This window comes from Cervus elaphus, chromosome 20, assembly GCF_910594005.1.
Source record: "Cervus elaphus chromosome 20, mCerEla1.1, whole genome shotgun sequence".
Taxonomy (NCBI): Eukaryota; Metazoa; Chordata; class Mammalia; order Artiodactyla; family Cervidae; genus Cervus; species Cervus elaphus.
This window is the reverse complement of record NC_057834.1, coordinates 124,139,348-124,155,872: the sequence shown is the minus strand read 5'-3', so window position 1 is coordinate 124,155,872 and position 16,525 is coordinate 124,139,348. Positions and strand designations below refer to the sequence as shown.

Genomic DNA, 16,525 nt, shown 5'->3' with positions numbered 1-16,525 from the left:
AGAAACAGACATAAAGAACAGACTTCTGCACATAGGGAGAGGGAAGGAGAGGGGGATATGTATGGAGAAAGTAACATGGAAACTTACATTATCATATGTAATATAGATAGCCAATGGGAATTTGCCTGTGTCTTAGGAAACTCAAACAGGGGCTCTGTATCAACCTAGAAGGGTGGGATGGGGAGGGAGATGGGAGGGAGGCTCAAGAGGGAGGGGATGTATGTATGTCTATGGCTGATTCATGTTGAGGTTTGACAGGAAACAACAAAATTCTGTAAATTAATTACCCTTCAATTAAAAAATAAACTAAACAAAAAAAGACACAGAAATGAAGATTCACAAAAAGGACTAGGGCTAGAGCATATGGAAAGATCAAGTATGTGAAATAAGCTAGGATAACAACTGAATGAAGCAACTCAGGATAGAAAAAGAGGGCTTTTCAGCATCAAGTTTTAAAACAAGACAATGAACAGGAAAGAAGTCAACTTGGATATAAAAGGCATCAAGAAATTAAAATGAAGAGAGAAAGAACCTGGATATTAAACTCAGAATATAAACTTTAGAAAACTGTAGGCACTGCAATCTCACAGAATAAATGAGATGGCTATAAAGGGGAAAGAATAAAAGAAGAAAAGTGAGATGAAAAATACAGAGCACAAATTTTGAGTTCAGAGTAAAACTTAAATGAGACTTCCATTATGTATACTCTTTAAATAAATTAACTTTAATTTTAACATTCTTAGAAGATATATAATATGTGTTGATTTTCATTGCAAGTCTATACAAATTTAAACTGGTAACACTTTAAAGCTATGTTCTTATCACAATTAAAATGTACATATCCTTAAGACATTTTCTTGATTGGTAACTTGAAAGGTTAAAGATCACAAACAATAAAATAAGTAAATAAAAAGTTTCTTTTATCTTACTTTTTCTAAGATATACAGTTAAATAAATTACTTGATTTCATTTATTTCTTAGAAATAAAAAGATACAAATGGATCACTTCTATCATTAACAACATATCAAGCTGCCCTAAACAGTTACTGAAGATGAATGAGAAAAAGAGAGAAATTAAAGAAGAAAATTAAAGCCACACCTGTTCCGATGTGTTGGGAAGGTTTTGCTGGATGCATGGCACCATGACAGACATTCTGCTGTACATTACTCTGTGAGTGGATAAGGCCAGTTTGTGTAAAGAACTGATTAAGAGAAGAACAGAGATCAGCAAATTGAACCTGATCTAAAGACCAGTTCTTGAGATCTGCCTGTCTCATACTCTCCATCAAACCTATGAGAAAAACATTAAAAATACTGTTAGCATGGTCCTGCAAACATTGCAAAGAAAACAGCAATTTTTTTCCAGCCCTCAAAATTTCCACTGGTCATCTTTTGCTTGTGATATTTTCTAAATTATTCAGACTGATTCTTATTTCCCTCAGATCTCTTGTCTGTGACCATTCACTACATCAACTGGCCAAAAGACTTAATTAAGAATTTTACAAAGTGTTTTTAAGCATAGTACCAATTGTAAAAGAAACACTATATAAGGAGATGCATATTTCAAAGAAACTTACAGTGTACTCAAAAACACATGATCATGTATATTTGGTTATAAGGCAGAAGGAACCAATACTCACCTTGGAACTGTGAGAGGTCTACATCTGACCAATTAACACTGCTGGCAATTCGACAGCTTTCTTTGAGCATATCAAGTGTTGCATACCAATCATTTGAAACACCTATAAAAATAATACTGACAATATTATAAATCTTGGATAGCAAAAGTTTGAGCTAGCCTTATTCCTGGTATTGGCTGATCCCAATCCAGTTTTATAAATGGATTCAAACCCACCATATCTTGTGTTGGGGCAATCTGTTCTGTGAGACAGGCAGGAAAGGTATTATTTCTCTGCACTTAACAAATAAATGAAATTGAACCTAGAGGTGACATAACTTAACAAGGCCACTGTGTTTTATCCAAGAATTGAACCCAGTTGTATTCTTCAAAATTCCAAGAGGCCCCATTCACCTTGCAGAAGTCTGTGGCGCCCTTTGGAGTTGTGCAATGCAGAGACTGCCTGGTCTGTGAGCAATGTCAGTTAAGCATCTCACCAGAAACCATCAAGACCTATCTTATGAGCAACAGACTTAAAAAAAAAAAAAAATTCAGGGTATGAATCTGTCATTCTAAATGAAACACTTGGCAGGAATATGCAAAGAAAGAAAAAGTGGGAACATTCAACAAAGTACAAGACTTCCATGGTGGCTCAGGCAGTAAAGAATATGCCTGCAGTTCAAGAGATCAGGACTTGATTCCTGGGTTGGGAACATCCCCTGGAGAAGGGAATGGCTACCCGCTCCAGTATTCTTGCCTGGAGAATTCCACAGACAGAGGAACCTGGCAGGCTACAGTCCATAGCATCACAGAGTCGGACATGACTGAGTGACTAAGCAGACACGCCAGACTAGGCATTTTATATTTGTATTTCCAATATGATCCTCATAACAGCACTGTATACTGGTGTTGTTTTATTTTTATAGATAAAAAAATAACAAGACTAAAAGAGTTACTGCACCAAAGATCTAAGAGTCATAATGAGGATTGAAACACATAATGAGGATTGTGTCTTTCAGACACAAATCTATACTCTTTCTTCTATACCATACTGAATCACAATAGATTGCAGACAGACTGTGCATTACATTCTTCTTTAAAATGCTCATTTTCCAGAAGGACAAGGAGTTAAAAACCAAAACCTGCAAGGGTTGCTGAGTTTGCTTATATTAATAAATTGTAATCAAGACAATAATCCAGGTTAATCTATGGATTAAATGACTTACAAACAACTATAGGACTACAGCAAGGAAACATAAAAGACGACAGATTAGAAGAGTACGGACAGAAAACATATATAAGCCCCAGATAAGAGACTGGCATTCACAGCCAAACACAAGTCAGAAGACAAAAACTTACCAGAATTACAGGATACCTGTTGTGGGGGTGGAGGTGCCTGATGTGTCAGCGTCTGATGCGTCTGATGCTGGTGGTTCGGATGGTGCTGTATGTGTTGGTGTGGAGACGGGTGCTGGGGGTGAGGTGACTGGAGCTGGTTGTGTTGCGGTGGGTGTGGTGCTGGGTGCTGGGGACGCTGTGGATGCTGCGGTAAACCATGCGGTCGATGGGACGGATGTGGAGACGGCTGTGTGTGCATCTGGGGATGTGACAGGGAGACCTGTGCAGCCGAATTACTGCCCGTGGTGTTGAGGCCACTGCCGTGACTGTTGGTCAGGCTGCTTTGGTTGCTGTGTGGGTGAGAGCTCACTGTACTGCTGGGAGAGTGCTGATAGGAACAAGAAGTGTGGGACTGCTGGGAAGACTCGGAAGGGATGCTCATCAAGCCTGGAAACAGAGAAAGCAAGATCACTGATGGCCAGATTTCAGTGGTATTTTATGACAAACATTTGCAAAATTATTTACAGAGCAAAAGTATATGCTGTCAGGAAGCAATTCTGGTTCAGTTTAACAAGTGCTGACAGAATATCCACCATACCCTGGGCTTTGGGGTTACCGAGAAGAAACATCATTCTCTGTCCTCAATAGCTCATGGCCGAGGGGAAGAAACAAACACTTGAGGAGATTATGTCCAACATTGTAAGTACTAAAGCAAAAGTAATCAGAGGGAATACAGAAACTCTGCTTCTTCCCTGTTCTACCTAGGAAGGGGCATCGAAATACAAGGAAGCCTTCTTTGAAAAGGCAATAATATCTGGGTTGTCTTGAAAGATGTGCTGTGCTGTCCTTAGTTGCTCAGTCACGTCAGACTCTTTACAACCCCATGGACTGCAGCCTGCTAGGCTCCTCTGTCCATGGGGATTCTCCAGGCAAGAATATTGGAGTGGGTTGCCATGCCCTCCTCCAGGGGATCTTCCTAACCCAGGGATCCAGGTCTCCCACACTGCAGGTGGATTCTTTACCAACTGAACCACCAAGGAAGCCCCTTGAAAGATGACTAAACATTAAGGGAAAAGAGGATGAGGTACTGAGTCACATTCAAGATGGTTCTCTACAGATCTGAACACCTTCGGCAAAAGAGAGTAGAAATAAAGCCCATTTATTTTTGATCTCTTTCTCTTGACTACTTCAAAAACTTTAAATCCAATATGGCAGTTTAAGGGTTAAGATTACATATTTCTTAATGCCAGAAAAGAAGAATTAAAATCTCTGCACTACAGTTTATACACTTGGTAACTCTGGAGAGTTATTAACCTCACCAAGTCACAATCACCTCAATTATAAATAGGGATAACAACAGTACGTGCTTCATAAGAGTTGTGAGGATTACAAGCCACTAAACTGTGTCTGTCTCAAGAATGTTCCATAAAAGTAATGAAACAGAGCACTAGAGATGCCTAGTTGTTTGTTTGTTTGTTTTGCTTAGTCTTAAGGATTCCAGCCATCTTGGGCTCAAACATGAGAAATTGTTACCACTGATATTTCAAAGCCAGTATTTTTGTACTGAGATCAGCAAAGCTGGATCTGCTTAGCAAAGTCTTATATGGGTGGGTTTTTTTTTTTTTTTGGCACTTTTATAGAAAGAAAATTTAATATAAAATTTGAGAAAACACGTGACTCTTACTTTAACCAGAAAACTAACTTCCTATACAAACTACTGATACTCACCAATACATGTAATATTTACGTATAACATTAACTTTCATATTTGTCAGCGATATGTATTAAAATGTAAAGGAAGGGATTTTTTCTATTTTGTCTACTGCTGTGAACAGGTATACTCTCTGACCTGGAATATAGTTAACCTGCCAAACAAAGCAATGCCTCAATATTTGAGTTCCCGACAATTTCTGACTAGTGTTCTATGGGCGAATAACAATGAGACATCTTGATTCTATCCTATGACTCTGATTAAAATTAAACCAGCAGCTGACAGGACAGTAATACATAAATGCACCTGAGAAACCCCAACATAAATGCAAAAATCTAGTATGTGGTTGAAATATAATACTGCATCTCAAACAGTATCTCTTTTAGCGTTAAAGCTGACTTAAGTATGTTGTACAAAATAATGACTAGTAACTACGATGTTTACTTGTATGTGTCACATATGAAATCACAAATTTGGTGCTACCATACTCTAATAGCTATCTCTTTGATAACAGCAGTCAGGACAGAAAAGCAAGGCACATCTACTCTTGTGATGCCACATTTACCACTCAAAACACTTCGCATGCTAGACATCACTAACTGATCATGACAGTCTTTCCCACATGCCACAAATGCAGTGTCAAAATACTTTAACACAGTGCTCCAGGATACCAGTAGTAATCAAATGAAGTAGGCATGCATGACGAGATAGATTTCTTATATATACAGACTACAGTAAAGGCATAAAAGGCATTCAATCCTTATCATGATGGTAATGTTCTAAGATTAAGGAAATATAACAGCGTAATCTGAAAATAATTCTTTAAAAAATTTCAATAAACAATTAACAAAAAAGTATTAAAACTCACCTTGTTGACTAAGTGACTGCTCAAAAACTGACTTATAAAGGCTCCGAAATGAGGCACTGAGATCTTCAAAATTATATTCTGAGAAAAGTAATTGTTTATCTCGTTCTGGAAGGTTGTACTGTGGCTGCTGCTGAGGCGTTAATGACTGAGAAACTTGTTCTGGATGATTTGTCACCTAACAGTAAAAGAAAAAACCTACTCATTTAGTAGCTTTATATCAGAATTGGTTTGTTACATACAATATGTAACTAAAAATACTAGAACTGAAAATAGAACCCAAAGGAATTAACTTCCCTGCCTTTGGCTTTTCTATCATCTATTAAACTGCATACACATAAAAGGCACACCACAAATTGTTAACTTGTCTCTTAAAGAATCACAGATATCTAATCCAATCTCCACATTTCACAGTAGGAGTTAAGTATTCAAAGAAGTTAAAGGAGCTTCCCAAGGTCATAATAAGTGATAAATTAAGCCTGGAACCCTTCCAGTTTCTGTGAAATTTTCATCTCAATTTCCACAGAAGCAATCTCATCTCAAAGACACTATACTCTGAAACTAACATTTCTCATCTGTTTATTCAATTAACCTTTAAGTACTTATATACTATGAGTATTGCTGAGTCAGGTTGCATGACACTGCCCAAAGTAACAAGGAACTTCGATACATCTAACTCATTTGTAGATGAATTTTTCCTTTTTAAATGAAACTTTGGGGAAATGAGAAGTGAAGGATAAAAGACAAAGGAGATGCTGAGAAAAACAGATCAGGGCCTTCAGCTCTGAAAGGGAAAAAGAGTACCTTGAACACCTAAGTAAGAATTACCTCTGAAGACAGCACAACTAGAAATAAAATGAATGAAACATGATCAGCAATATCTCTTAAAGATATTAAGCAGTGACAAACCACCATGTTTTAGTGTTTTGCAAAATTAAATGAGACAGGAGCAGTGACTATAAGTGGGCTTCCCTGGGGGCTCAGATGGCAAAGAATCTGCCTGCAACGCAGGAGACCTGGGTTCCATCCCTGGGTCAGGAAGATCCCCTGAGGAATGGAATGGCTACCCATTCCAGTGTTCTTGCCTGGAGAATCCCATGGACAGAGGAGCCTGGTGGGCTACATACTGTCCATGAGGTCACAAAGAGTCAGATATGGCTGAGCAACTTTCACTTTCAGTGACCATAAGTTTATACAGCCTTTCAAAATGATACTCACAAGGAGTCTACAATGACCTGAAAAAATATGAATTTTGTGTAGGGCAATGGCTTCACTAACTGGCACTCTAGTGACCTTAAACGTCTCCACACAGGCCATGTAAAAAAGTGTCAATGGCAGAATGACCTAGGCCTTTGAAAATACTGTGATTACCCCAGAACAAAGGATGATGAGTGGCCTTACAAGGAGCAAATTATTACCTGATATTTTTCATCCATTTTCCTACTTGAGGGAAAGCAGTCCCTCTCTCTAACTTACAGGAATCTGCCAAGAGATGCTTTCTCGTCTGCCTCCTTTGTTTCCAGTTAGGGAGGGGACTTTCTAAGTTACAGCCTTCGAGTACAGCTGCAAGTTGTGTAACAATTTAGGTACAGAATGGAATTTGCTCCTCCACAACAGGCACCCATCGCTTGTGTAGTCCCTCATCTGATTCCTTTGGTTTAGTGTCATCCTGTGGGACGTAGGGAGCTGACACCATGGTGATCTGGCTTATACAGTATGCATAAGTAGTAAAACTGTCACAATGCATTTAGCCTTACTGTGTCCTTAAAAGCTCAATCTATGGCTACGTGATAAGCCCAACCACACGCTCACACTGTATTGTGCTTTAGGAGCTCTTAATGACTGATTACCTTGTTAGATGAAGGAGAAAAATAAAAGTAGTCCACAGTGTCTAGTTTTTAACAGGGGGGTTTAACTCTCTTACATGCACTGGAATAACAGACATGTCTGCTCCCACTTCTGTCACCTGTTTCTGTAAAGGCTTCTTTTTCCTCTTATATTCTGTAATTTTGAATTCTGTATTCTTTGATTTCATTTCACAATTTTCTACTCTAATTATTTTAAAACAACTTAAAATTACTAAATCTTTGCTGAGTTTGCTTCAGTGCCCCAACTAGTCCTTTTCTATCATGACTTCATCATTACTGGGTAATTTAATTCACCACCCAATCAGCTAAATATGTAATTTTTTTTTCAGAAGGGTGCATGAAAACAGGGGTAGGATGCTTTCCAAACTCTGTATTACCAAAGAATGTTTTTTTTGACTTCACAACTGAATGAAAATTTGGTGGGCATAATATTTATAATTCCAAATCTATTCCCTCAACACTCTGTATAAAAGTGTTCCATTATCTTCTGGCATTTAGTATTATGGAAGAAAAGTATGATTTGTGTTTCTCTGAATGCACCCTATTTCTTTTGCTAGAGTATCTATGATTACTTCTGAAATTTAAAAATTTGTCATGATGTGTCTAGATAGTTTTTTCCATTTATTTTTCTTAGAGCTCATTAACCCTTTTATTCTTTATTTCTTTTGAAAACTGCTCTGTACCAACTATTTGGGGACACCTGTAATTTGCAGTTCTCCATACCTATTGTATTCTTTAACATAACTGTTATTCCTTTATCTGTTTTTTTCTGCGTTCTTGAAAAGTATTTTTCCCCCAGAGCACTGTTAACAGTTTGCAGTCATCTTTTTTTCCTACATTCAATGTGAATTTTAAAAGTTTTTGTTTCCCTCTTTTTATTTCTTAAATTCGGGTCCCCTCTATCCCTTTTACTTTTTCCTTGTGTAAGCTTTTACCTATTTATTCATCTTGGAACAGAGAGTGACTTGATGAGATCAAATTTGTACCATGAACAGTGTGGTTGGTGTGTGACTCTCCTGGGTTCCCTTCTGTCTACTGTGGAAGATAGTTGCAAGATGACTTGAAAAGAAGTATCAGATAACAAGGGTCAGCATAGGAGCAAGAAGACTCATACAGGTCCCTTTATAGCATACCTTTGTTTTCTAGACCCAATCTAAAAATACAAGACTGGTAAGCAACTGGGTACCAGGTCATCCTAACATCTGGGGTTTGTAGAATCCTGTTCTCAGATACACTTCTGGGAAACAAGGTGATATACACATCCTCTAAGCTCTTTTAACCAAGGGCTATAAAATACCATCAAACACAGCTTTAGAAAAGTAAAGTAAAAATTCTTTTCCTATTCCAATTGTTTTTCACTTGGACATGGAACAGATTAAGTAGACCAAAATATATAACATAGTACAACAATATGTTTGTATCTAACTTGCTACGGTATAATAAAAATCTGTTTTACTTATCTAAGCTAATGATCATTAACTGACCAATGAGAAATATACATATTCACTTTTTATTTGCATTTCAATTACACTTGGTTCAGTTTTAAGCACTAAATGAGTACTCAACAAAGGAGTTAACTTCACGAAGACTTACCGGTGTGTAACTATGCACACTTCCAACACTGTTCAAGTTAACGGACGCCAAGCTCTGATCTGAGAGACTGTTGTTAAGGCTACTGCGTGGGCTATCACTGCCATCCTGATCAGTGTTGTACAATGTTACCTACAATGAAAAGAACAGCAACACCTGAATGAGCAATTCCCACTATAAAAATTACATTTTAAACTCTACAACTCTACAAAAATACAACTAACCGGGAATATGGAAGGAAGGCAAAATATTACTGGTCTTTCCTTTCGTGTTTACCTACCCCCAGATCTGTGCTCTACACTCACTAATTCCATGCTCACCACAAAATAATTTACTTTCAAACTGAAGGATATATCCCATCTAGAGGTACATAAATTCAACTTTCTAAATGGTATAATTAGTTCACCAACATTTAATAAGGGGATTATAATAGATTTTTACTGTTAAATATTTCTATAATGCATAAACTTATTTTTACTCGAGCTTCAAGCAAAATTGCTCCTTCCTTCTTCCAAAATCTTAGGCATCAAGAAAAGAATACAAAAACCAGAATTTAGGTATCATGGTGTTTATAATATTGAAAACCAGAAACTTAACCATCCAACATATTTGCAGAATCAATAAATATGTGACCTGACTTTAAAATAATATGCAAACATGTACATTAGATATGAAAGAACTATGTATCAAACTGTTACCGATGGTTAACTGGCAGGTGGCTGGGTATCCCTTAAGACTTTCATCATTGATGGTATATATTTTTACAATGCTTAAGTCTGTATATAATATGCATTATCATTTTTAATTAGAAACAAGAACAAAAAGATATTTTTAAAAGAGGAAATTAGCCCAACTATCCTTTAAAGTTCTATTCATCTGCTACTACTTTCCTTTCTATGCTCCTGCTTTTGTGGGAACAATTAACAATTACTCCTGCACTAGCAGGCAGTAACTCCAGCGCCACCTAGGAAGCACCCATTTGATTTTCTGGTCTAATTAATTTTTGTTAAATGAAAAAAATATTATGTATTTATTTGGCTGCACAGGGTCTCAGCTGCAGTATGTAGGATCTTCAATCTTTAACATGGCATGTGGTATCTAGCTCCCTGATTAGGGACCAAATCTGGGCTCCTGGTATTGGGAGTTCAGAGTCTTAGCCACTGGACCACCAGCGAAGTCCCCAAACTTTTCTCCAATAGTAGACTGTTAGCAACTTGAGTTCCCCCCAAAATAATCATAAGCAGTGTAATGCTTTCTACTCAGTATACAAATAATAATACTTGCAAATTTAATGACCAATTGAGCTATCACCACTCTTCTGTCTGTACTAAAAATGGGATCAAGCCCAGTGCTCATTTGTCCAAAGTTGAAAGTGAAGGTCGTTCAGTCATGTCCGACTCTTTGTGACTGCATGGATTGTAACCTGCCAGGTTCCTCTGTCCCTGGAATTCTCCAGGCAAGAATAGTGGAGTGGGTAGCCGTTCCCTTCTCCATGGTATCTTTCCAACCCAGGGATTGAACCCAGGTCTCCCACAATGCAGGTGGATTCTTTACCTTATGAGCCACGAGGGAAGCCCCCCAAAATTTAAGTGGGTAGCCTATCCCTTCTCCAGGGGATCTTCCCGACCCAGAGATTGAACTAGGGTCTTCTGCATTGCAGGTGGATTCTTTACCAGTTGAGCTACCAGGGAAGCGAGGCATATATGCCTCTATACTTCAGGTAAAACCAAACTGTCTCACCTTCACATCAGCTAGGAATAATTATGTGTCTACGAACTAATGAAAGTGTATAAGGGAAAATGAGAGGAAATAAAATTATGTCAAAGATTTTTCTGGTATTTCCAGTATAAATTTCATTTAAAAAAAATGAACCTTACAGGCTCTTAAACAATAAAATATCAACAAATTACAACCATCCTATCTATAGTCATTCTGTTGGCTGCTCATTCTCTCCTGTCCATGCTGTTACCTATTACTCAAGTCAGAAATAGTCCCCATCATCTTAGACAAATCCTCACAACTAAGGAAGATAACACTGTTACTAAAATGTAACAGAGCAAATATACAAATTATAGTTTGTTAATTAAAAAATGGGCATATTCATGGAATCATACTCATGTAATCAACAGTAGTTCTCAAACTCGGATCTTAGAAGCCTTTTACAGTCTTAAAAATTAAGCAGTCAAGAAGTTTTTTGATATATTTATCAATAAGTGGCATATCAGAAATTAACAATTTTAAGTATTTATTAATCTAAAAATAACAATCACAAACTCAACCATGTAACATAAAAAAATTTTCTTTCAATAAATAAGTAAAATTAGAAGGGTGCCACTGTTTTACATTTTTGTAAATCTCAAACCCTGGCTTAATGGGAAAACAGCTAGATTCTCACATCTGCTTCTATGTTCCACTTGTTGCAATTTGTTGTTCAGGTGGAAGGATAGGAAGAAAACCCAGCATCACACACACACACACATATATATATATGGAAAAGGGAAGAATATTTTAATAGCCTTTTCAGATAATTGTAAATAGTCTTTTTTGATACTACACAAAAATACAAGTGGCAATATTTAAAAGATTAGTTGCAATAGAGAATCTGAAACCACATGAATAAATTATCATACTCTTCTGCATTATAATCCACTTTCCACCTTGTATTTTGAATGCATCATTTATGATTTTATAACACTATACATTGATCATTTGAAAAATACTATTCACTAAGCACTGCAGATCTTCCAAATACTGACGTATTTCATTACACAAAATCAAAACATCACACTTGTTAACATCACCAATAATCTCACTGGAAAAGACTGTGAAGCTATCAGACTCACTGCAGTGGATGTAAGTTTTCCAAACTTATGTGTTTTGCTTAAAAGCTCAAATTTTACCATTGGCTAGAGAGACTGTTAATTGTTTTCCTTGAAGTGAGAGGTTTATTCATTTTCAAGAAAATATCTGCCAAGTACTCAAATCTGAATATTAGTGCCAGTTGGTCTTTCATGTAAAATCCTATCTCCATGAATGGAGCAGCCAGTTCAACACAAATCTTCTTCCTTGAAGTGGCCACACTGTGTTTTACACATACTTCTCATTTCACTGCACACTCTTAAATTAAAAGATGTGTACTCAAAGGTCACAATTTAATAAAATTATTTTTCCTGCATCATCAAGGATATTCTGAGGTAAAACGTATGTACCCCCCCCTCGCCCGCCCAATAATCTGAAGGGTGTGTGGCTGTGAAGAATGCAGCGAGAACTAGCACAGTCAGTACTGCCTTGAGTTGCACTAATGTTTACCTGTATTGCTTCTGCTACAACCGTGAAAACACAAAAACAAAGAAAAAGGCAAATAATATTTTAGTATTATCACGGAATCCCCAAGAGTACTGGTTAGTCAGGTGTCCACAGATCCAGAACCACTGACATAGAGCATACTGGCACACCAAAAGACCTGCTCATAAACTCCCCCAATCATCATTCACCAGTCATTATACATCCACATTATCTCCTGTTACAGGTAACCATTATACAGACAGTTACCATTAATGGTAAGTTTCATACAATGTATGTATCCTTTTCTATCTTTTTGCAGCAAATTTAGCTAAAGGATTACATAAGCTTTGTTTCATACTGCATTAGTATCAGCTCTTAATCTTTATTACTTACTTCATTCCACTTTTTTAAATTTTGGATTTTCTTCACACAATTAAGAACTTTATATTAAGGTCTCTGATCCATCTGAAATTAATTTTGTGAATGAAAAACCTCACTTTACTACTGATTCAGCATCATGTGTTGAAAGACATTGCTGAACTCTGTTCCACAAGTCTGTCTGTCTATTCTTATGCAAATATTACACTTTCAATTATTATAGCTTTACTCTTGATATCTGGAAGTATAAATCCTCTAACTTTTATCTTTTTCTTCAATATTTTCTCCAATTACTGTTTCCCATTTGGAGTCTATATTTCGAAATTAGCTGTTCATTTTCTACTAAATTCCTTTTCCTAAAAAAAAGCATTGCGGAATTTTGACTGGGATATTAAATCTATAGATAAGCTTAGGAAAAACTGACTTCTTTACAATAATCTTCTTTATGAAAACTACATATCTACTAATTCATACCCTTTATTCTCTTAGGAATTCTTTATAGTTTTTTTTGTGTAGAATTAATCTTGCATTCAATCCTAGCTATCTCAGAGATATTGTGGGCTTGGTTTCAGACCACTGCAATAAAGGAAGTATCAAAATAAAGTGAGTCACACAATTTTTTTGGCTTCCTAGTGCATAAAAAAGTCATGTTTACACTGTACTAAGTCTATGAGGTGTGTTATTTAACAGCATTAAGTCTAAAGGAACAATGTACATACCTTAAAAGTACTTTATTAGCTAAAAAAAAAAAAAAAAAAAAAACCAGAAACTAACCATCAGCTGACAACACAGTGTTGCCAGAAAACTTCAGTTTATAAAAAGTGCAGTGTCTGGGTAGGGTAATACAGCAAAGCACAATAAAACAAGGTATCTCTATACTTAATGTTTTTGAATGCTAGTGTAAGTATTCTCTTCTAAATTTCGTTTTCTGTCTATGGCTAATACAAAGAAATATGAATGACTTCCAAAATCCAACACTGATCTAATATTGACAACTCTGTAAATTCATTTTTTAATTCTAAGAGTTTATCTATAGATTCTTTTGAGTCTTCCGTATGAACAATCATGTCATCTGTGAGTGACAGCTTTACTTCTAACTTTGCAAATTTTAAACTTTTCCTCTTATCGTAACTAATTTCTCCTCTCCTTGCCTGAAGACTATGATGGTCATATATTTTACTTTTATGTGTTACAAATCCACAATTTGTTTTTGGAATCTTTGCTTTACAGAGTTATCTCTTAAACAGATTGACCCCGGGTCATAACTTTAGTTAATACTCTGTGTTAATGACTCCAGTCATAATGACTGGACCACCAGGGAGGTCTCCCATCCAGTTTATTTTTCAACTCAAACATAATTTTTATCCCTAAACATAAATTTTATCCCTAAAGATTTTGATTTGGGTTTTAAAATGTCTTCCATGTGTTTATACACAAATTCAACCTGAACTTCCATAAAGTATACTTATAAACAGTTCCCCCTACCTCCTAGCCTCAGGCTTTATTGAGATATAACTGACATATGACATTGTGTAAGTTTAAGGTGTAGTTTGATATATATTGCAAAATCACTACCATCACAGCATTAGCTAATACTTCCATCACCTTACAGGATCATCATTTCTTTTAATGGCAAGAACATTTAAGATCTAATTTCCCAGAAACTTTTCTGTATGTAACAGTGCTGTATTATCATGCATGTAATCACCAAGCCATATATTAGATTCCCAAAACTTAATCATCTTATAACAAAAAACTCCCTGTGACCATATCCCCATTTCTCCCCACCCCTAGGCCCACAGTAACCACCATTCTTTCTGTTTTTCTGAGTTTCACCTTTCAAGATTCCACACATAATTAATATCATCATATAGCATCTGTCTTTCTCTACCTGACTTGTTTCACTTAGCATAAGCCTTCAAGGTCCATCCGTTTGGTCATAAATAGCAGGATTTCTGTCTCATGGCTGAGTATTATTCCATTATAAATTCCATACCACATTTTCTTTATCCATTCATCTGTTGATGGACACTTAGGTTATTCCATATCTTGGCTCATGGTAATTGTTTTAATGTTCTCTTCTACTAGTTCTATCATATGTGTCATTTCTGGGTCAGTTCTGACTGATAATTCTCATTATGGACTGTTTTTTACTGCTTCTTTGACGGCTTGGTAACTTTTTATTGAATGCTGGACTACTGTGAATTTACATTGTTAAGTGCTATATTTTTATATTCCTATTAATGTTCTCGGGCTTTATTCTGGGACACAGTTAAACTACCTGACAACAGGAAGGAAATACTGTTACATGCTATATCATGGATGATCTTTGAAAATGTGTTTAGTGAAAGAAGCTGGACATAAAAGGCCATATATTCTATAATTCCACTTATATGAAAGGTCCAGAGTATGCAAATACAGTTTTAGAAAATATATTAATGGTTACCAGGGGATGGAGGAGATGGGAAATCAATGATAAGGGGTATGGAATTTTCTTTTGGTAGTAATGAAAATGTTCTGGAACTAGATGATAATTAATGATTGTACAACCTTGTGGATATACCAAAAACCACTGAGTGGTAAACTTTAAAAGGGTGAATTTATGGGCTCTGAATTGTATTTGGAAAAAAAATTAATTTGAAAAAGGTTATTACTTTAAAACAGTTTGAGCCTTCTGGGTTTTCCTTTAAAGTATATAGGACCAGATCAGTATTTTAAACTAGGGCCAATTTTGTTCCACTATGAGGGCAAAAGACTGAATTACAAATCATCTCACTGTGGTGGGAACAGTAACTACTTCTGGCCCTATGAATCTCAATGACTGCCGATACCAATCCTTTCAGGTGGTTCTTTCCTCAGTCTCAATAATTACCTTCAAGTACCTAGTTGATAGGGCTTCCCTGGTGGCTCAGACGGTAAAGCATCTGCCCGCAATGTGGGAGACCAGAGTTCAATCCCTGGGTTGGGAAGATCCTCTGGAGAAGGAAATGGCAACCCACTCCAGTACTCTTGCCTGGAAAATTTCCATGGACCATGGAGCCTGGTAGGCTACAGTCCAGAAGACTCAAGAGGAACCCTCTATATGACTCTGTAATTCCTTCTCTGTGCAGCTCTCTCCTCTCTGACATGCCGCCCTGTGAACTCTAGCCACCAAGTTCTCCTGGCTCTACCTCCTCAACTCAGGGAGATCTTTGTGTCCTGGAAACTTTCTCCAGGCAGTAATCTAGTACAACCACAGGACTCACTTTGTTCACCATTTCTCAGGGGATAACTGTTCTTATGGCCCAATCTCTTGAAAACCATTGTTTCATATACATTGGCTGTTTTTTTTCAGTTGTCTGAAGTAACAAATTAAGTCTAGACCCTGCTATTCCACCTTGGCTAGAAACAAATTATCTTAGAAACAAATTATCTACTTTATTAATCTTTTATAAAGAACTGAATTTCTGTTTGTTGACTCAGGCTTCTGTATAGTGCTTTCTATTTCATTGACCTCTATTTTTATGTCCTCCTTTGAATTTATTTTGCTCTTCTTTTTCTAGATGCTTAAATTGTTAATATTCCATCTTTATTGTATTCTACTACATGTGATTAAGGCTAATATTTTGTATTCTACAGGTTTTGATATTTCATATTTCTGTTTTTCATCAATCCAACTATTTTCTAATTTCTGTAATGATTCTTCCTTGATCCACACAATATGGTTGTGTAACCATATTGCTTATTTTGCAAACTTTAGGTGATTTTCCCATTACTTCCTTGCTATTGTTTCTACCTTTAACTCCACTGCATTTGAAAATACTCACCGTATGCTGTTGTTTTCTGAAATTTGCTGAGAATCACTTTAATGTTCTAGCACAAGTCAGTATAAC

At 36.5% G+C, this 16,525-nt stretch overlaps 1 protein-coding gene across 4 annotated transcripts in view; it reads right to left on the bottom strand.

The window, feature by feature from the left end:
* FOXJ3 (forkhead box J3) overlaps positions 1 to 16,525 on the bottom strand; it is a 141,243-nt gene that overhangs the window by 13,868 nt on the left and 110,850 nt on the right. For all 4 annotated transcript variants that reach the window (XM_043875804.1, XM_043875803.1, XM_043875806.1 and 1 more), the window contains 5 exons: positions 8,994 to 9,122; positions 5,536 to 5,710; positions 2,978 to 3,403; positions 1,641 to 1,742; positions 1,100 to 1,291 (listed from right to left, as the gene is read on the bottom strand). In XM_043875804.1, coding sequence (XP_043731739.1) covers positions 1,100 to 1,291; positions 1,641 to 1,742; positions 2,978 to 3,403; positions 5,536 to 5,710; positions 8,994 to 9,122 — 1,024 coding nt within the window. The remainder of the gene's footprint in view (positions 1 to 1,099; positions 1,292 to 1,640; positions 1,743 to 2,977; positions 3,404 to 5,535; positions 5,711 to 8,993; positions 9,123 to 16,525) is intronic.